Genomic DNA, 22,604 nt, shown 5'->3' on the forward strand with positions numbered 1-22,604 from the left:
TTGTGCAACTGTGATTTTTGGAAAGAGTATTAAATAAATTAATTAAATACAGTCGAAAAATAAACACAAATACCCCACGAAAATGTATGGAAAACATTTATAAACGTCTCGCCCAAAAAAAATTAGCGACTACCTCTCAGTATACATCGAGTAAATGCCAAAAAAATAACGAGTGACGGCTCTTATTGTATTTCTCCTCTTTGGTTTGACCTACAACCGTAGAATAGCGTTCAAAAATTGGGAAAAGGGATAAAAATTCTTGTTTTAGTGTAAATATATTTAGTTCGAAGGCGGAGACCAAATATTATTTCCCATTCAAAACTTATCACTAAACACAGGTTTTGTAAATATGAAGTCCCGATACAAGCAAGTGATTCTGATCACAGAACCTGAACGTCAGACATGTAAGATAAGCCTTATCAACTAAATGATGTTAGCTATTATATCCTTGGTCCAATTTATTCAAATTTCAAAAGAAGATTTGGGTTTCACTGTGAGTTAAATGCCTTACAATATTTGACTAATTAATTTAATTAAAATGTAAATTTTACTTAGATTTGTTTATATTTAACTTTAACTAGTCGTATTATTGTAAAATAAGTTTAAAGAAATGAATATTTTTCGACAATTATTTATTAAATGATTGAAATTATAAAATCGCCAAAGTGTATGTCAAAAATCCTCATATTCAGATCTATTCCTTTTTTCTTTGGAGTGGCATCATTGACAAATGTTTATTCGTAGTATAAAATATAAAAGTTGTATTGCCCCTCTTCATTTACTTTCATTTTAAATTAAATTCACTCCGATAATTCTTTCCGACACAATTCCTCTTTAGTACTTTGGTCCTCTGTGGGTGCTCCATGGGTACTACAGTGAAAGTACTTTGGAAATCACTCTCACGTATGTACTCTATGGTATACTCACAAACAAAGCGAGAGTGGGACCATCTACTGCTAGGACATTGCAATGTTAATTGGAGCACATTTTTTGTATGAATACAGATTAGTTTTGGTAAATTCCTATGTTCCCAAAGGGTGTTCCTTACTCTATATATGGGGTGCTCGCGTTTTTTGAAGGGAGGGTACTCGAAAAATTAGTAATGAACGAATTTCAATTGGCTATCGAATGAATGAAAATGAGTGAATTATCGAATAACTCGATAATTCCCAACACTAGTTTAAATCATGATGGGATCTGTGTGTGATTTGTGAGTTGAGATGGCTGCATGATTGTGTTCGCGGAGAGTAAACAAAGAAATTACTAAATTTTACAATAATGCGTAATTATGTATAAAATTCGGTAACGTTTTACAAGACGGAAATTATGGGTTGGATTTTATATAAGCTGCCACGATTTTCAAACTTTTGTTGATTTGTAGGGGAAGAGGGGGTCCTAAAAATCACAAAATTACCATCCGCAGCTCTAGGAAACTCTTAGTTTATGAAATATAAGCTTTTTAATTTCCAAATTTAGTAAAATTTCAACTTAAGTCCTGCACTTAAAATTCGGGTCGCACATGTCGATAGTGATATCAAAAGACGCGTATTTCCGTCAAGATTTAGAATCCGAAAGCAGAACCTACATTTTTTATCTCGTTTAAAAGTTATTCGCGGAAAACCCGTCGGTACCATTGTCGCTTTTTCGTTGTTGCAATTAAACAAACGAAAACAAATGAAAGTGGTGAATAGTGTTGCCAGCTCCGCAACAATATCTTTTTAACTTGTAGAAGATTATAAGGTGGTGACACGTCGACATAAATGCAAACAAACATACACTATCGATGTATTTTGTTTTGTAATTCTCTGAATAATTTGAAATTAATGTATTTAATTGGAACAAGTGCAGAATACATACATTTGTCCAAAAATTAAAAATAAAAAATTGGACTTTATAGAGATTTTTATGCTGATTCCAAGGGTAATTCTGCGTAGAACACCTTTCTGCATAGGCGGCCTTCGGCGCGCTTATAAAAAATAACCCTGGGCTACGCCATGCCAAGTCCGGGCGGGTGTGTGGTATAACCGTGGCTACCGACACGGTGATGTCCTTCTGCGTAGTACACCTTCTGCGCAGCACCCCAAGTAACTCTTATGTTTATTGTTATGTTAGCCGATCCAACACCGGCTGCGCCACGCACAGTAATTCTGCGTAGAACACCTTTCCGCGTAGGCGGCCTTCGGCCGCGCTTATTTAAAATAACCCTGGGCTACGCCATGCCAAGTCCGGGTGTGTGGTATAACCGTGGCTACCGCCACGGTGATGTTCTTCCGCATAGTAGTAAAAATATATATTTTCCTTTTTCTTTATTAACTAAAAGGTGGCACGTTAATATTTAATTTGTTTTTTCTTTGTTGATGTGGCAGCACAGCTTTGTAATGTCATCGATAAAATATATACATACATAAATGTGAATGTTGCTACAAAAGCGCGATTTATTTAATAAAAACATTTAAATTAAGTAAAAACAATGCAAGAATTATATGTGAAATATACTAAAATGAAATGTAAGTGTATCGTCGCCAATTTATATAGATATTTATGAGCATAAAGCTTTTAAAAGATGTGTAAATTGTAAGTGAGAGTGCTATAGAAATTTGTAAATTTGCAAATTTTATCATCAAATAACTCGTAAACTATAAGTCTGCGCACTTTAAGTTATATATATTTGTGATCGGGAGAACTCCCTCTTTCATTTGATACCAAGTTTAACCCCGAACTCGGGGGGTGCTAAACTAAATCGCTGCCCCAAGTAATATTAAACTACAATTATTAAAAGTGTTTTACAAAAACAAAATACACCTTATAATGTTCTACCAAGATAAAAAGATATTGTTGCGGAGCTGGCAACACTATTCACCACCGTCATTTGTTTAATTGCAACAACGAAAAAAAGCGACAATAGTACCGACGGGTTTTCCGCGAATAACTTTTAAACGAGATAAGAAATATAGTTTCTGCTTTCGGATTCTGAATCTTGACGCAAATACGCGTCTTTTGATACTGCTATCGACATGTGCGACCCGAATTTTAAGTGCAGGACTTAAGTTGAAATTTTACTAAGTTTGGAAATTAAAAAGCTTATATTTCATAAACTAAGAATTTCCTAGAGCTGCGGATGATAATTTTGTGATTTTTAGGACCCCCTCTGCCCCTACAAATCAACAAAAGTTTGAAAATCGTGGCACGTTATTCAAAATATTCCCCCGTGCCCCATATTTCGGACGCTCCCGGGGTCTGTTTATTGTGAATAACTTTCGACAGAGAACGAATTTTAGATTTCCGCTTTCGGATTCTTAAAACGGAGGTCAAGGCGCGTCTCTTGATACCACCTTTGATAATTTCCGATAAAAATTAGGTGGTGCACCGTCTTGTGAAACGTTACCTAAAATTCTACTGAAAATGCTTGTGATACCTCAGTAACTTTGGTAAAAGTGTAGTTGAGGGGTCGAGTGCTAATACGCGTCCCAAAATATCGAGATATGTCAAAAGACGGGTATTAACCTTGACAACAATAATCCGAAGGCGGAAAAGAAAAATTGTATATCTGTCCGGAGATATTTGCAGTTGAAGTTAAGAGATTTTGGTAATTCTATACGACAGCATGACACTGCTAATACGCGTCCAAAAATATCGAGAGAGGTGTCAAAAGACGCGTATTGACCTCGACAACAATAATCCGACAATGAAAAGAAACATTTTATCTGTGTCTGGAGATATTTGCAGTTGAAGTTAGAGATTGTAACGTGGTGGCCTGGGCCTGTGGCCATTATTGTGCAGTCATCGGCGTAGGAATCGATTGTGGCTCCTTCCGGTGGTGAAGGTAGCTTAGATATGTAGAAATTAAACAAAAGTGGGGATAGGACACCACCCTGTGGCACCCCTTATTTAATTCTCCTTGTTTTTGATGTTTCGTTTCTAAATTGCACCGATGCCTGCCGATCACCCAGATAATTTGCGGTCCACCTTTTAAAACATGGGGGAAGGGTAGACCCTTCCAGGTCTTGCAGTAACGAGCCATGATTGACCGTATCAAAAGCTTTTGATTGGTCTAGCGCTACGAGTACTGTTCTATGGTGGGGGTAATGATTTAAACCGCAATTTATCTGGGTGCTAATGGCATTTAGCGCGGTGGTAGTGCTATGGAGTTTTCTGAAGCCATGCTGATGAGAGGCTAGCTGCAAATTTGCTTGGAAATAAGGGAGCAAAATGGCTTCAAGCGTCTTTGCTACTGGCGATAGGAGAGATATCGGACGGTACGACTCACCTATGTTAGCTGGTTTCCCAGGCTTTAGTAGCGGGACCACCTTGGCCATTTTCCACTTCTCGGGTATGACAAACATGGAAACAGACAGGTTGAAGACATGCGCTAAATATTTGAAACCCTCTTTCCCTAGGCTTTTAAGCATCGGCATGGCTATGCCGTCTGGGCCCACTGCTTTGGATGGCTTAGCGCGACCAATGGCGTCCTCAACCTCATTAGCGGTGATGGTGATTGGTGACGCGCTGAATTTATGTTTATGTGCGTGTCTATTGGCTCTCCGTCTATCTTTGTCGACCGTAGGATGCATTAACGTATCCAATAACTTAAGGACGAACTGCGAAGTTGATGTCATTTACACTGATTTCAGTAAGGCGTTTGATAAAGTTTCCCATTCCTTACTCCTACTAAAACTCGATAGATTGGGCTTTCCATCGCGGCTTCTCTTGTGGGTCTCTTCGTACTTGGTAGGTAGAAAGCAAAACGTTGTGTTTAACAATTGCTTGTCTGACTTCATCAATGTATCTTCTGGAGTTCCACAGGCCAGTCACCTTGGTCCAGTGTTTTTTCTGCTCTTCATTAATGACCTCCCAAATGTTTTGAAGCGCTGCATACCGCTGATGTACGCTGACGATGTCAAACTGGTTATGCCCATTCGCTCACCTGAAGATAGGGCACTTCTTCACTCGGATCTGAATAACCTGGTTAAGTGGTGTGACGTGAACGTCATGTCACTAAATTTACCGAAGTGCAAGTTTATGTGTTTCACGAGGAAATCTTTTAAAACCTATCAGTACATGATAGGCGATTATATCATTCAGCAAGTCACAAACTTTACTGATCTTGGCGTTATAATGGACCCTAAACTGGACTTCAAAGTACATATCGAATCGTGTGTGAATAGGGCTAGAGGCACTTTGGCTTTCGTAAAAAGGTGGTCAAAGGAATTCAATGACCCCTATGTCACTAAAACTCTTTTTTTTTTATCGTTAGTAAGACCTATATTGGAATATGCTTCCATTATCTGGAACCCGCGTTATCAGGTTCATAGCGAAAAATTGGAACCGGTCCAGAAGCAATTTTTGCTCTTTGCTTTAAATCATTTGCCCTGGGATCCATACACGAACCTACCGCCCTATTGCAGCCGGTTAAAACTTTTACAGCTGCCTTCACTCCGTAGGGAGATGCTTGGCGTTTTATTTATGGTAAAACTATAGGGGGGGGGATGATAAACAGTCCATTTCTGCTTGGCGAGTTGACGTTTAATGTCCCTTTTAGGCCCTCTCGGTATTTCCAACCGCTATATTTAAATACTTGTAGATCGAATTTTCAAATACATGAACCTCTTCGTTGTCTGTGTCAAGATTTCAACAATCACTGTAATAATATTGATACTTGCGACACTACAGTATAAAAAAATATATACTCACTGCCTTGAACTCATAACTGTTTCAAAATCACATGTTAAACTAAATCTGTTACCTGCTCCAGTTACTTTGGGCGGGTGGCTTGGAATCACGTCCTTTCCAACCTCCCACACATTGCAGCCCTACTCATTGGGTGTTAAATATACATCAGCTGCTCGAAATCACGTCCATTCCGACAGCACTAATAATCAATAGTTACCTTGGGCGGGTGGCTTGGAATCACGTCCTTTCCAACCTCCCACACATCACAGCCCTACTCATTGTGTGTTAAATATACACCAGCTGCTGGAAATCACGTCCATTCCGACAGCACTAATAATCAATAATTACTTTGAGCGGGTGGCTTGGAATCACGTTCTTTCCAACCTCCCACACATCGCAGCCCTACTATTGTGTGTTAAATATACATCAGCTGCTCGAAATCACGTCCATTCCGACATCACTGATAGTAAATTCCGCTGATTCAATAATATATGTATATACATATTTTATAATATAATTTTGCTCCCTGTGTATGCTTGTTAATTTTACACTGTAATCCGCATTTATATTCATTCATTCATTCATATTTAGTCTGATTAATTTTAAAATTTGTAGACTAACAAATAAATAAATAAATAAAATAAATAAATATATTGTCGGCAGAAAGCGCTCGCGCATTTTTTCGCATACGACAGCACTTTGTCGCCAAAGGCGATGGAAACTTTGTCTTTGTGCTTAGTCGGATTCGATAGGGACTTTGCGGTGGACCAAAATTTACCCACACCGGTAGAGAGGTTACAACCTCTTAGGTGCTCCTCCCATTTCGCCCGCTTGTATTCGTCCACAAGCAATCTGATGCGTTGGTTTATATCCCTTATTTGGGGGTCGCCTGGATCAAGCTGTCTTATAAGGTCACGTTCTCTCGCTAAGTTTGCGGCCTCCGCCTGGAAGTGGGGCCGGATTTCGGTAATTCTCCCGGCGGGAATGAAACGTGCCGAGGCGGATTCAATGACCATACGGAAGGCACGCTCACCTTGGTGGGCATCAGTCGGGATAGGGAGGGCAGCAAAGCGGTTGTCTGTAAAAGATTTATATTCTTCCCACTTTCCTTTTTTGAAGTTTATGAAAGTGCGTTTTTCGGTGACGATGAAGTCGCGGTACGCTCGAGCGAAATAAGTATGGGCAGGTGGTCGGATGCCAATCTTACCATCGGCTGCCAGTTGACGCAGTTTACGAGTTCTGCGCTCACGATTGAGATATCTGGCGAACTATGACAGCTTCCTACCATACGTGTGGGGGCGTCTCCGTTTATTGTGCAGAACGTCGTTTCTTCTATTTGATCCGCCAACATCTCACCCCTACTGTCCGCCCGCAAGTTTGAATGCCATAGATCGTGATGGGCATTTAAATCGCCTAAGATAATACGATTGTTGCCAGTGAGTAAGGTTCTGATATTAGGGCGGTATCCACTGGGGCAGGAGGTGGCAGGAGGGATGAAGATGTTGATGATTTCTAGGTTTGCATAGCCTGCCCGGACAGGTAGGCCTTGACGTTATAAGAGATTGTCCCTAAGGTTTATGCCAGGATCAAATATATAATATTGCACAGAGTGGTGTATGATAAACGCGAGGCCGCCTCCAATTCCGCTCTCGCGGTCTTTCCTATGGACATTATACCCAGAGCAGGTCTGAAATGCAGATCTTGCTGTGAGTTTAGTCTCTTGAATCGCAGCAATGCGGATGTTGTGCCGCTTCATGAAATCGACTATCTCCGTAATGTTGTTGTTGTAGCAATGCTCGCCCCACCTAATAGCCGCGACCGATCACAAATTGTCATCAATATCCTCTAACGGAAGTCCAAGGAAACTTGCCGTTTCAACAGAGGTGGACCATAAGGAAAGGGGTGTTAGAGGCGTTGGTTCCACATTACAATTGAAGAGATGGTTGGTGTCATGTGGGGACACATTGCAAGCGGGGCATACATTTTGTATGTCGGGGTTGATTCTGGATAGGTAAGAGTTTAACCTGTTACAGTATCCAGAACGAAGTTGAGCAAGAGTGACACGCGTTTCCCTGGGGAGTATGCGTTCCTCTTCCGCGAGTTGTGGATACTTTTCTTTAAGTACTGGATTCACCGGGCAATTCCCGGCATAAAGGTCCGACGCCTGTTTATGGAGTTCACCAAGGACCTGTTGTGTTTTTTCACTTCATACGGCTGGGTTCTCAGGTGCCGTATTTCCTCAAAATGCTTACGGAGATGACTCCTTAAGCCCCTAGGCGGTGCTGGTTCATCAATCAGATGTCTGTTGGGATGCCCAGGTTTCTGGGTATTCAACATGAACTGTTTGGTCAGCATCTCATTTCTCTCCCTGATGGGGAGTATTCTCGCCTCATTATGCAGATGGTGTTCTGGGTCATAAGAAGACAGCCCGTGTCGATTCTGAGAGCAGTATTTTGGCAGGCCTGTAGTTTCTTCCAGTGGGTGATTTTTAGGCTTGGTGACCATATGGGTGACGCGTAGCACGTAATCGGCTGGCTAATTGCTTTGTATGTAGTCATGAGCGTTTCTTCATCTTTTCCCCAAGTACTGCCAGCGAGAGATTTGAGGATTTTGTTACGGCTCTGAATTCTCGGAACAATTGCGGCTGCGTGCTCACCAAAATGTAGATCCTGATCAAACGTCACACCCAAGATTTTGGGGTGTAGGACAGTCGGTAGCGTAGTGCCATCGACGTGGATGCTCAAAATGGTCAACATTTGGGACGTCCATGTTGTAAATAAGGTCGCGGAAGATTTAGTCGGTGATAATGCCAGGTTTCGCGGGGCGAAAAAACTGGAGAGATCAGGGAGGTAGCCGTTTATTTTATTGCATAGCGCATCGATCTTTGGGCCTGGGCCTGTGGCCATTATTGTGCAGTCATCGGCGTAGGAAACGATTGTGACTCCTTCCGGCGGTGAAGGTAGCTTAGATATGTAGAAATTAAACAAAAGTGGGGATAGGACACCACCCTGTGGCACCCCTTATTTAATTCTCCTTGTTTTTGATGTTTCGTTTCTAAATTGCACCGATGCCTGCCGACCACCCAGATAATTTGCGGTCCACGTGCCGAGGCGGATTCAATGACCTTACGGAAGGCACGCTCTGCTTGGCGGGCATCAGTCGGGATAGGGAGGGCAGCAAAGCGGTTGTCTGTAAAGGATTTATATTCTTCCCACTTTCCTTTTTTGAAGTTTATGAAAGTGCGTTTTTCACTGACGATGAAGTCGGCGGTACGCTCAAGCGAAATAAGTATGGGCAGGTGGTCGGATGCCAATGTTACCATCGGCTGCCAGTTGACGCAGTTTACTAGTTCTGCGCTCACGATTGAGATATCTTGCGAGCTGTGACAGCTTCCTACCATACGTGTGGGGGCGTCTCCGTTTATTGTGCAGAACGTCGTTTCTTCTCTTCTTCCGCCAACATCTCACCCCTACTGTCCGCCCGCAAGTTTGAATGCCATAGATCATGATGGGCATTGAAATCGCCTAAGATAATGCGATTGTTGCCAGTGAGTAAGGCCCTGATATTAGGTCGGTATCCACTGGGGCAACAGGTGGCAGGAGGGATGTAGATGTTGATGATTTCTAGGTTTGCATCGCCTGACCGGACAGATAGGCCTTTACGTCCTAAGACATTGTCCCTGCGGTCGATGCCAGGATCAAATATATAATATTGCACAGAGTGGTGTATGATAAACGCGAGACCGCCTCCATTTCCGCTCTCGCGGTCTTTCCTGTCGACATTATACCCAGAGCAGGTCTGCAATGCAGATCTTGCTGTGAGTTTAGTCTCTTGAATCGCAGCAATGCGGATGTTGTGCCGCTTCATGAAATCGACTATCTCCGTAATCTTCCCAGTTAGTTGTTGTGGCTTGCTGAGCAGCGGAGCTGCTGGAAGGTAGCGGGGGCGCTTACGCGTGGACTACGGGACGCCCTTGGGCGTAAACAGCAAGGAGCCACAAAAGATTTATAAAAGTTACGTGGACGTTGGGTTTTGGGATCAAGCCCAGAACAACCTGTCCGATGCAACCGTCCCTTGCACTAGACACACTGAACAGAGTATGACCGTCCTAAAAAGATTCTTTTCCGGCAGATGCAGCAAAACCATTCCTCAGGACCGGGGTCAGGAGACGGACCCGGATTGGATTCGATGCCTTCCCGGAGTAAGCGAATATGGAGCAGTCCTGCTGCAAGGAGCAGGGAGGATGACAATTTGTGGGAGGGACGAAACAAATTAGATGGGATCACACTGAAATGACAGTCCTTGGTGTGGAAAAATCCCGATTCGCTCCGGTACATAGAACCGACTGCCTTGGGAAGCGACTATCTCCGTAATCTTCCCAGTTAGTCCATTACAGTTTAACTGCATAATTCTGAAGTGCATAAGGGGAGACGCCGCCACTCTGGGGGTAAGTGACGGGTGACTACGCCTGGGTTGTGGAAGGCCAGGACGCAATTGCTGTTGTGGCCCTGGGACTGTGCGTCCTTGGGCAAGCATTGGGGTACCCGGATGATTTGGGTTTGCGACCTGGCAACATGGCGCGATGAAACCCGTCGGGGGTTGCCGTCGCGGAGACCAGAACATCTACGAAAGTGGCACCACCCAAGGCAGGAGCTGCATTGGGCGAATGTCGCAAACCTATATATTCTGTGCTGTCAAACGGTGCAAAAGGAGGTAGGGACTAAGAGTCTGTTTCCCTGACCTGCACGATTGCTGTCGGAAAAGAGGGGGGGGGGGGGGGGGGGGAGAAGACGGGGGCAGGGGCTGATGCTAAGCATTGCTACCGACTCTACTACGAAGGTAGTAGTTATGAGTGGTAGCAGCTGTTTGAGTTGTTGGCGCCGTGGGGCGCGAGCAGCAGCGGGTACTTGTTGTGGCTTGATGTTGTTGTTGTTGTAGCAATGCTCGCCCTACCCAATAGCCGCGACCGATCACAAATATCCTCTAACGGGAGTCCAAGGAAACTTGCCGTTTCAACAGGGGTGGACCATAAGGAAAGTGGTGTTAGAGGCGTTGGTTCCATATTACAATTGAAGAGATGGTTGGTGTCATGTGGGGACACATTGCAAGCGGGGCATACATTTTGTATGTCAGGGTTGATTCTGGATAGGTAAGAGTTTAACCTGTTACAGTATCCAGAACGAAGTTGAGCAAGAGTGACACGCGTTTCCCTGGGGAGTATGCGTTCCTCTTCCGCAAGTTTTGGATAATTTTCGTTAAGTACTGGATTCACCGGGCAATTCCCGGCATAAAGGTCCGACGCCTGTTTATGGAGTTCACCAAGGACCTGCTTGTGTTTTTTCACTTCATACGGCTGGGTTCTCAGGTGCCGTATTTCCTCAAAATGCTTACGGGGATGACTCCTTAAGCCCCTAGGCGGTGCTGGTTCATCAATCAGATGTCTCTTGGGATGCCCAGGTTTCTGGGTATTCAACAGGAACTGTTTGGTCAGCATCTCGTTTCTCTCCCTGATGGGGAGTATTCTCGCCTCATTATGCAGATGGTGTTCTGGGGACATAAGAAGACAGCCCGTGGCGATTCTGAGAGCAGTATTTTGGCAGGCCTGTAGTTTCTTCCAGTGGGTGATGTTTAGGCTTGGCGACCATATGGGTGACGAGTAGCACGTAATCGGCTGGCTAATTGCTTTGTATGTAGTCATGAGCGTTTCTTTATCTTTTCCCCAAGTACTGCCAGCGAGGGATTTGAGGATTTTGTTACGGCTCTGAATTCTCGGAACAATTGCGGCTGCGTGCTCGCCAAAATGTAGATCCTGATCAAACGTCACACCCAAGATTTTAGGGTTTCGGACAGTCGGTAGCGTAGTGCCATCGACGTGGATGTTCAAAATGGTCGACATTTGGGGCGTCCATGTTGTAAATAAGGTCGCGGAAGATTTAGTCGGTGATAATGCCAGGCTTCGCGAGACGAAAAACTGGAGAGATCAGGGAGGTAGCCGTTTATTTTATTGCATAGCGCATCGATCTTTGGGCCTGGGCCTGTGGCCATTATTGTGCAGTCATCGGCGTAGGAAACGATTGTGACTCCTTCCGGTGGTGAAGGTAGCTTAGATATGTAGAAATAAAACAAAAGTGGGGATAGGACACCACCCTGTGGCACACCTGTTTAATTCTCCTTGGTTTTGATGTTTCGTTTCTAAATTGCACCGATGCCTGCTGACCACCCAGATAATTTGCGGTCCACCTTTTAAGACATGGGGGAAGGGTAGACCCTTCCAGGTCCTACAGTAACGAGCCATGGTTGACCGTATCAAAAGCTTTTGATAGGTCTAGCGCTACGAGTACTGTTCTATGGTGGGGGTATCAATTTAAACCGGAATTTATCTGGGTGCTAATGGCATTCAGCGCGGTGGTAGTGCTATGGGGTTTTCTGAAGCCATGCTGATGAGGGGCTAGCTGCAAATTTGCTTGGAAATAAGGGAGCAGAATGGCTTCAAGCGTCTTTGCCGCTGGCGATAGGAGAGATATCGGACGATACGACTCACCTATGTTAGCTGGTTTCCCAGGCTTTAGTAGCGGGACCACCCTGGCCATTTTTCATTTCTCAGGTATGACAAAGGTGGAAAGAGATAGATTGAAGACATGTGCTAAATATTTGAACCCCTCTTTCCCTAGGTTTTTAAGCATCGGCATGGCTATGAGCTTGATGAGCAGGGGGGATGCTGGAAGGTAGTGGGGGCGCATAGGCGTAGACTACGGGACGCCCTTGGGCGTGAACAGCAAGGGGCTACAAAAGATTTATAAAAGTTACGTGGACGCCGGGTTTTGGGATCAAGCCCAGAACAACCTGTCCGATGCAACCATCCCTTACACGAGACACACTGAACAGAGTATGACCGTCCTAAAAAGATTCTTTTCCGGCAGATGTAGCAAAACTATTTCTCAGGACCGGGGTCAGGAGGCGGACCCGGATTGGATTCGATTCCTTCCCGGAGTAAGAGAATATGGAGCAGTCCTGCTGCAAGGAGCTGCTGGGAGGATGCCAATTTTTGGGAGGGACGCAACAAATTAAATGCGGTTACACTGAAATGACAGTCCTTGGTCGGGAAAAATCCCGAGTCGCTCCGGTACATAGAACCGACTGCCTTGGGATGCGATTAATACTGATGTCAAGACGCGTCGTTTGGCACATCTCTATATATTTTTGGTAGCGTATTAGCAGTCGACCCCTCAACTAGACTTTTACCATCAGAATAAAACCAAATGGAACCTTAATGTATATCCGACCCAAAATAATAAATAGTTGCAAGTCTTTTGTGAGTAACTGGAGTATTGACATATATTTTCTTTTATAGGGAATAAAAGGAGATAAAAAACCCTCCTAATATGACGAGTATATTAGTTTGTGCGGAAGAAAATGTGTCTAGAATGGTCCTAACACCGGAAGAGCAACTCATAAATAGCCGAACAGAAGCGGCTGAGGAAAGTATATTAGATGCTGATGCCTTCATTATAGAGAATGCCAAATGCTTTCTGTGCGATCGAAATTTTATTGAAGGGGAAGGAACATTTCTGATATTTAAAAGCCGTTTACGCGATGATGGAGAAATTGATAATCCATTATCCATAATACTGTCAACGGCTTTAGGCAAAGATTTAGATGAAAGTAGTACACATTCCGCTGTAAGTTTGAGTTTTGCATATTGTATATCTCAAATTGAATGTTTGTTTGCAGCTTCTTTGTGAATCGTGTAACAGAAATGTCTTAGAGTTCGAAAAACTGCTTCAAAAGTTCTGCCAAATGCGAATTCGAATAATCACATCGTATAATCAGACGGTGCAGAACTATAACGTCGATCCCATAGTAATTGATTTTAATGCCGAAAATAATTTTGGATATAGATGTGACTCTAAACAGATTCATGATAATATAATATCCGATAATATAATGTATGAAAACGAAACTCCCAGTTTATTTGTCTTCGAAGACAATATAAAGGAAGACAGCAAAAATAGTAGATCAGATCAAAATCAATCGCTTTTTATTGTAAAAGAAAAGATGTCTTTTAACGAACCTTCAGCCGATTTATTAAAAGAGAGGACAGACAACGGAGATGCCGAAGATTGTTCAATTTTGAATAATGGTGCTCAAAGCGAAAAAGAGTACGGCTGTCATTCTATAAAATGTGAAGATTTGACAGACTCAAATTTCAAGAATATGCAAGGTAACGAATTTACATGTAATAACACCCTTTGTCATCCGCTTAACTTTTACTCATTTTTTGTATTTTAAGAAAAAGTTTCAGGTAAAATTCGTTACCAGAAATATAGCCTTCCGCTAAATCAATTAATTGTATGTGGTAATGAGCGTTTCTTTATCTTTTCCGCAAATACTGCCAGGAAGAGATTTGAGGATTTTATTAAGGCTCTGGATTTCGGTACAATTGCGGCTGCATGTTCGCCAAAATGTAGATCCTGATCAAACGTCACATCCAAGTTTTTGGGGTGTAAGACAGTCGGTAGCATAGTGCCATTGGCGTGGATGTTCAAAATGGTCGACATTTGGTACGTCCATGTTGTAAATAAGATCGCCGATGATTTAGTCGGTGATAATGTGGTTTCGCGTGTTGAAGAAACTGGAGAGATCAGGGGGGTTGCCGTTTATTTTGTTGCAAAGCTCATCGATCTGTGGGCCTGGGCCTGTGGCCATTATTATGCATCGACGTAGGAAATGATAGTAACTCCTTCTGGTGGCGAAGGTATCTTTGATATGTATTGGAAATAAAACTCGATTTTGAGTTTGACAGATGAACGATTTAATAAGTAGTAAGAAAAAGCTGATAATTTGAATGTAAGTACTCGTTGACATATATGTTCTACATTCCACATTTGGATCATAGACACATGCATTGTCACAAACAGGGTTGCTTTCTAAAGTAACATTTCAACAGTCCCTCTCAATGTAGATGTAGTTACAATATTTGTATTTATTCAAGACCCAACAATTTCATAAACTCGCAGTGCTTCCTTTTTGACAGATTTTTTGTTAACAGCTATCATTTCATTTGTTGAAACATATTCTAATTTGATATCGCCTCTCTCAACTATATTTCTCATGATGATATCTGATTTCTATATGCTTCGTCCTTGCATGATGCACAGGATTCTTTCCAAAGTGCTGAGCCCTGAGGTTGTCACCATATAATAGGGTCGGTGCACAGCCTCTTTTGCTGCAGATGACATAGACAGGTATTCGGCCTCGGTACTACTCAAAGCAACGCAGTCCTGTTTTTCAGACTTCCAGGATATTGCGCCACCAGCCAAAAATAAAACATAGCCAGTGTAAGACCTTCGGCCACCTTTATCACCACCCCAGTCTGCGTCTGCATACCCTTACAGTGGTTGTTTGCATTCACGATAATGCAATTTCATATTGATTGTAGCTGCTAAATATCGTAACACATGAGTGACGCTTGCCCGGTGCTCACTGTGCGGGTCTTTGTTGCGCTTTGCCAATTTTGCTACTGAATTAAGATGTCAGGCCTCGTTGACAACGCTAGCCACATCAGCGCCCCAATTGTCGATTGATAGGTGGTTGGGTTCATTTTCTTACGAGTGTCGCTGTCGCATGCCACCTAGAATCCTGCAACCAGTGGTGGTGCTGCCGGTATGCATTCACCGATACGATGTTGCTTTAAGAATTATTTAATGTACTGTGGCTGCCCAATCGATATTTCGCCCAACTCGCCATCTCGATCTATATTAATGCCCAAAAACATCTGGACTGAACCATTATCAACGCACTCAAACCTTTCGCCAATCTTCGCTTTGATCTTACTAAGCTCCTCCTTTGACTGGCAAGCTAAAAGTAGATCGTCTACATATATAAGGATTAGACAAAGATTACCTTTTATATCTTTTCTATATAAACAACGTTATCTCTCGCATTGAATAAATCCCAAGTCACGCAACATGGCATCCAACTTGAAATTCCATTCCCTTCCGCTCTGCTTTAACCCATAAATGGCTTTGTTTAATTTCAGGTTCTTATGTTGATTGTCATCGCTGATATACCCCTTTGGGTGTTTCATGTAAATGACATCCCTGACCTCGCTGTTAAGGTATGCAGTGCATACATCCATCTGGTGCAGATGCATTTTTAATTGAGCCGCCAATGCCAGTACCAACCTTATGGTTTCGAAACGACACACTGGAGGGAAGGTGTCGACATAATTTACACAAAACCGCTGCAAACAGCCCTTCGCCACAAGACGTGCCTTGTAAAGCTCAATGTTGCCGTCTTTGTCTTTCTTGAGACTGTATAGCCATTTGCACCCGATATCCTATTGCCCCTCAGGCACATCTACCAATGACCATGTGTTGTTAGCCGTGAGAGCCTGATGCTCACGCTCCATTGCATCTTTCCACAAAGTTGCTTGCTTACTAATTGCAGCTTCAAATGTTTGGGGAATTTCACCTTCATCCGATCTCATGGCATGAAATACATTAAATTGCTTCTTCGGACGATCCGGTTTACCCGTACGTACTAGCCTTGGCCTTCCCGGTCCAGGAATTACCTTCTGCTCGTCTGCACTTAAGAATTCGTCATTTTCACTGCTGCCGCTATAATCAGCACTATCGGCTTTATTAGCATCACTAACATTTTCGTCACTGTCTCTGCTGGTGCTATTATCAGTACTATCGGCGTTTTTAGTATCGCTAATATTTTCGTTATTGTTACTAGCTTCTATATGCATATTTTGCTCGCGCTCAAAATCAAAAACTTTTTGTCATTACCAGCGCCCTAAATACAGCTCCATTCATTGCACAACACATCACGCTTTTCAATAACTGCCTGCTGCTCTGCATCGTACAATCTGTCCGCTTTCGACACTCAACTGTCGTGTAATACCATGCTCAAAAATTCATTGAATGCATTATTCACAAACTCACGGCCGTTGTCGCTTCTCACAGCCTTATTAACTTTGCCGGTTTGCAATTCTACCATTGTACAAAATGCCACAAATGTATCGAATACTTCAGTCTTTGATTTCATAAAATATACGAATATTCTCCTTGACATGTCATCAATAAAGGTGAGAAAGTATTTTGTCTCAAACGGACCACATACGTCTGTATGTATCAAATCTAACAAATTCTTTGCTCTACTTTCAACTACGTTTGGAAAAGATTGTGTATGTATTTTACATACCATACATGTCCTCCACATCTGTTTCTCGAAAAATTTATTTCACCCATTCCATTCACTAGCGATTTGTGTTCAAGTTGTTGTTGTTGTTGTTGTAGCAGTGCTTCGCCTAACAGCCGCGACCGATCACAAATTGTCATCAGTATCCTCTAACGGGAGTCCAAGGAAACTTGCTGTTTCAACAGGGGTGGACCATAAGGAAAGGGGTGTTAGAGGCGTTGGTTCCACATTACAATTAAAGAGATGGTTGGTGCCATGTGGGGACACATTGCAAGCGGGGCATACATTTTGTATGTCGGGGTTGATTCTGGATAGATAAGAGTTTAACCTGTTACAGTATCCAGAACGAAGTTGAGCAAGAGTGACACGCGTTTCCCTGGGGAGTATGCGTTCCTCTTCCGCGAGTTTTGGATACTTTTCTTTGAGTACTGGATTCACCGGGCAGTTCCCGGCATAAAGGTTCGACGCCTGTTTGTGGAGTTCACCAAGGACCTGCTTGTGTTTTTTCGCTTGTTGTTGTTGTAGCAATGCTCGCCCCACCTAATAGCCGCGACCGATCACAAATTGTCATCAATATCCTCTAACGGGAGTCCAAGGAAACTTGCCGTTTCAACAGGGGTGGACCATAAGGAAAGGGGTGTTAGAGGCGTTGATTCCACATTACAATTAAAGAGATGGTTGGTGTCATGTGGGGACACATTGCAAGCGGGGCATACATTTTGTATGTCGGGGTTGATTCTGGATAGGTAAGAGTTTAACCTGTTACAGTATCCAGAACGAGTTCTGGATATTTTTCTTCAAGCACTGGATTCACCGGGCAATTCCCGACATAAAGGTCCGACGCCTGTCTATGGAGTTCACCAAGGGTCTGCTTGTGTTTTTTCGCTTCATACGGCTGGGTTCTCAGGTGCCGTATTTCCTCAAAATGCTTACGGAGATGACTCCTTAGGCCCCTAGGCGGTGCTGGTTCGTCAATCAGATGTCTGTTGGGATGCCCAGGTTTCTGGGTATTCAACAGAAACTGTTTGGTCAGCATCTCATTTCTCTCCCTGATGGGGAGTATTCTCGCCTCATTATGCAGATGGTGTTCTGGGGACATAAGAAGACAGCCCGTGGCGATTCTGAGAGCAGTATTTTGGCAGGACTGTAGTTTCTTCCAGTGGGTGGTTTTTAGGCTTGGCGACCATATGGGTGACGCGTAGCACGTAATCGGCTGGCTAATTGCTTTGTATGTGGTCAAGAGCGTTTCTTTATCTTTTCCCCAGGTACTGCTAGCAAGGGATTTGAGGATTTTATTACGGCTCTGAATTCTTGGAACAATTACGGTTGCGTGCCCACCAAAATGTAGATCCTGATCAAACGTCACACCCAAGATTTTGGGGTGTAGGACAGTCTGTAGCGTAGTGCCATCGACGTCGATGTTCAATATGGTCGACATTTGGGGCGTCCATGTTGTAAATAAGGTCGCGGAAGATTTAGTCGGTGACAATGCAAGGTTTCGCGAGGCGAAAAAATTGGAGAGATCAGGGATATAGCCGTTTATTTTATTGCATAACTCATCGATCTGCCTGGGCCTGTGGCCATTATTGTGCAGTCATCGGCGTAGGAAACGATTGTGACTCCTTCCGGTGGTGAAGGTAGCTTAGATATGTAGAAATTAAACAAAAGCGGGGATAGGACACCACACTGTGGCACCCCTTGTTTAATTCTCATTTGTTTTGATGTTTCGTTTCTGAATTGCACCGATGCCTGCCGACCACCCATATAATTTGCGGTCCACCTTTTAAGACATGGGGGAAGGGTAGACCCTTCCAGGTCTTGCAGTAACAAGCCATGGTTGACCGTATCAAAAGCTTTTGATAGGTCTAGCGCTACGAGTACTGTTCTATGGTGGGGGTATTGATTCAAACCGCAATTTATCTGGGTGCCAATGACATTTAGCGCGGAGTTAGTGCTATGGAGTTTTCTGAAGCCATGCTGATGAGGGGCTAGCTGCAAATGTGCATGGAAATAAGGGAGCAAAATGGCTTCAAGCGTCTTTGCCACTGGCGATAGGAGAGATATCGGACGATATGACTCACCTACGTTAGCTGGTTTCCCAGGCTTTAGTAGCGGGACCACCTTGGCCATTTTCCATTTCTCGGGTATGACAAAGGTGGAAAGAGACAGGTTGAAGACATGCGCTAAGTATTTTAAAACCTCTTTCCCTAGGTTTTTAAGCATCGGCATGGCTATGCCGTCTGGGCCCACTGCTTTGGATGGTTTAGCGCGACCAATGGCGTCCTCAACCTCTCTAGCGGTGATGGTAATTGGTGACGCGCTGAATTTGTGTTTATGTGCGTGTCTATTGGCTCTCCGTCTATCTTTGTCGACCGTAGGATGCATTATATATTGTCGGCAGAAAGCGCTCGCGCATTTTTTTGCATCCGATAGCACCTTATCGCCAAAGGCGATGGAAACTTTGTCTTTGTGCTTAGTCGGATTCGATAGGGACTTTACGGTGGACCAAAGTTTACCTACCCCGGTAGAGAGGTTACAACCTCTTAGGTGCTCTTCCCATTTCGCCCGCTTGTTTCGTCCACAAGCAATCTGATGCGTTGGTTTATATCCCTTATTTGGGGGTCGCCTGGATCAAGCTGTCTTATAAGGTCGCGTTCCCTCGCTAAGCTCGCGGCCTCCGCCGGGAAGTGGGGCCGGATTTCCGGAATTCTCCCGGCGGGAATGAAATGTGCCGAGGCGGATTCAATGACCTTACGGAAGGCACGCTCCCCTTGGCGGGCATCAGTCGGGATAGGGAGGGCAGCAAAGCTGCTGTCTGTTGCAGATTTATATCCTTCCCACTTTCCTTTTTTGAAGTTTATGAAAGTGCGTTCTTCGGTGACGATGAAGTCGGCGGTACGCTCGAACGAAATAAGTATGGGCAGGTGGACGGATGCCAATGTTACCATCGGCTGCCAGTTGACGCAGTTTACGAGTTCTGCGCTCACGATTGAGATATCTGGCGAGCTATGACAGCTTCCTACCATACGTGTGGGGGCGTCTCCGTTTATTGTGCAGAACGTCGTTTCGTCTATTTGATCCGCCAACATCTCACCCCTACTGTCCGCCCGCAAGTTTGAATGCCATAGGTCGTGATGGGCATTGAAATCGCCTAAGATAATGCGATTGTTGCCAGTGAGTAAGGCCTCGATATTAGGGCGGTATCCACTGGGGCAACAGGTGACAGGAGGGATGTAGATGTTTAAGATTTCTAGATTTGCATCGCCTGACCGGACAGATAGGCCTTGACGTTCTAAGACATTGTCCCTGCGGTCGATGCCAGGATCAAATATATAATATTGCACAGAGTGGTGTATAATAAACGCGAGGCCGCCTCCATTTCCGCTCTCGCGGTCTTTCCTGTGGACATTATAACCAGAGCAGGTCTTCAATGCAGATCTTGCTGTGAGTTTAGTCTCTTGAATCGCAGCAATGCGGATGTTGTGCCGCTTCATGAAATCGACTATCTCCGTAATCTTCCCAGTTAGTCCATTACAGTTTAACTGCAGAATTCTGAAGTGCATGAGGGGTGACGCCGCCACTCTAGGGGTAAGTGACGGGTGACTACGCCTAGGTTGTGGAAGGCCAGGACGCAATTGCTGTTGTGGCCTTGGGACTGGGCGCCCTTGGGCAAGCATTGGGGTACCCGGATGATTTGGGTTTGCGACCTGGCAACATGGCGCGATGAAACCCGTCGAGGGGTTGCCGTCGCGGAGACCAGAACATCTAGGAAAGTGGCACCACCCAAGGCAGGAGCTGCATTGAGCGGATGTCGCAAACCTATATATTCTGTGCTGGTAGACGGTGCAAACGGAGGGACTAAGAGGCTGTTTCCCTGACCTACACGATTGCTGCCGGAAGAGAGGGGGGGGGGAAGAAGACGGGGGCAGGGGCTGATGCTCAGCATTGCTACCGACTCTACTACGAAGATAGTAGTTATGAGTGGTAGCAGCTGTTTGAGTTGTTGGCGCCGTGGGGCGCGAGCAGCAGCGGGTACTTGTTGTGGCTTGCTGAGCAGCGGAGCTGCTGGAAGGTAGTGGGTGGGGGGGGCGCTTAGGCGTAGACTACGGGACGCCCTTGGACGTGAACAGCAAGGAGACACAAAAGATTTATAAAAGTTACGTGGACGTCGGGTTTTGGGATCAAGCCCAGAACAACCTGTCCGATGCAACCATCTCTTACACGAGACACACTGAACAGAGTATGACCGTCCTAGAAAGATTCTTTTCCGGCAGATGCAGCAAAACCATTTCTCTGGACCGGGGTCAGGAGACGGACCCGGATTGGATTCGATACCTTGCCGGAGCAAGAGAATATGGAGCAGTCCTGCTGCAAGGAGCTGCTGGGAGGATGACAATTTGTGGGAGGGACGCAACAAATTAAATGGGGTTACACTGAAATGACAGTCCTTGGTCGGGAAAAACCCCGAGTCGCTCCGGTACATAGAACCGACTGCCTTGGGAAGCGTGTGTTTAAGTTGTGTCAAACTGGTATAATTTAAATGGCCATACCTATTATGCCACATAATTGCATTATTTTGTATCGCACCATAAACTCTGCTGTGTTTGCCTTCAAACATAAATAAGTTGTTGTTCTGTTCAAGTCGTAGAATATCAACTCCGTATTTTTTTACTACCGCATACTTTTTGGCGAAGCTTACTGTGCAGCCCATTTCAACTGCACGACCGACAGAAATACAATTTCCTCGCATGCCTGGGACATACAGTACATCTTTTAGTAGTAATTCACACATATCTGTGTGGATATCTTCATGCTGCCTTTGCCCTCTGATTTAATGCTGTTTGCACCTGCAAGTGCAATCCACTCATGCTCAACAAAATCTGAGAATATATTGCGATCGCAATACATGTGCGCTGTTGCGCCGCTGTCCAGACACCATTTCGTTCTGTCAAGCAAATTGCAATTCAATGCAGCTAACACAGTAAACGAATATTGCTTTTGCTGTTTCGGACCGTCGCTTTGCTTCGATGTACAATTGGTTTTTATGTGACCACGCTGACCGCAACGAAAGCAAATAACACCTTTTGATTGCTTACCCCTTGGCTTCTTCTCGCTGCCCTGCGCCGACTTCGCTGCATACGCTTGCTGAGCACTGACGCTAAGCGTTGTATGTGTGTCGCTATTAACTCTGCGTTCACTTTCTTCCAGAAGTTTCATCTTCAAAACTTCAAACGTTGGAAGTGTGTCTCTTGTCTCCATTGCGATGACGAAGTTTTCAAAATTTGTTGAGAGACTCGATAGCAAAATAATAGCAATTAGCTCATCATGAAGTGAATGTATAGTGATACTCCTTAAGCCTACTCCACGCGGTCGCTGCCGTTGTGCAATGTTGGACATAATTCAACTGCGAAGGTTTAACACTTAGCGTTATCATTGCCAGTGCCTTTTCATCCTGCACACTCCAGGCCCAAGCATCTTCCTCTGCTTCTGGCTTCACTGATGCGCCCGATGCAACTTTCCACAGCTCTGCATGTACTAGTACACTTGGCATTTGAATGTTTCAAGAATCGAAGTTATTCTCGTCCAGCTTCTCAATCTGGTACATTACGCTCATTTTGCAAGTTTTTTTTTTTTTGGTTTGGGTTTGTTGGCCAGATACTTTGGCAGACTTTGATGATTGGATTCCTTTTATTGTAATTCTGTTGCTACACGAACGTGTAGATATATTT

General features: G+C 44.2%; 1 protein-coding gene across 11 annotated transcripts in view; it reads left to right on the plus strand.

Moving 5' to 3' along the window:
• Positions 1-1,086: 1,086 nt before the first annotated feature.
• The window catches only part of LOC137244302 (zinc finger protein 623-like), a 168,652-nt gene continuing 147,134 nt past the window's right edge, over positions 1,087-22,604 (plus strand). The window contains exons 1-4 of one of the 11 annotated variants that reach the window (XM_067773114.1): positions 1,087-1,210; positions 13,022-13,349; positions 13,402-13,891; positions 13,961-13,972. In XM_067773114.1, the coding sequence (XP_067629215.1) occupies positions 13,053-13,349; positions 13,402-13,891; positions 13,961-13,972 (799 nt within the window). In that variant the 5' untranslated portion in view covers positions 1,087-1,210; positions 13,022-13,052. Of the gene's footprint in view, positions 1,303-2,489; positions 2,508-2,873; positions 3,064-3,396; positions 3,587-3,805; positions 3,824-13,021; positions 13,350-13,401; positions 13,892-13,960; positions 13,973-22,604 lie in introns of those variants that run through there. The other 10 variants (XM_067773111.1, XM_067773110.1, XM_067773109.1 and 7 more) reach the window with 10 other exon arrangements.

The sequence above is a fragment of the Eurosta solidaginis genome, chromosome 3 (genome assembly GCF_040869045.1).
Source record: "Eurosta solidaginis isolate ZX-2024a chromosome 3, ASM4086904v1, whole genome shotgun sequence".
Classification (NCBI taxonomy): domain Eukaryota; kingdom Metazoa; phylum Arthropoda; class Insecta; order Diptera; family Tephritidae; genus Eurosta; species Eurosta solidaginis.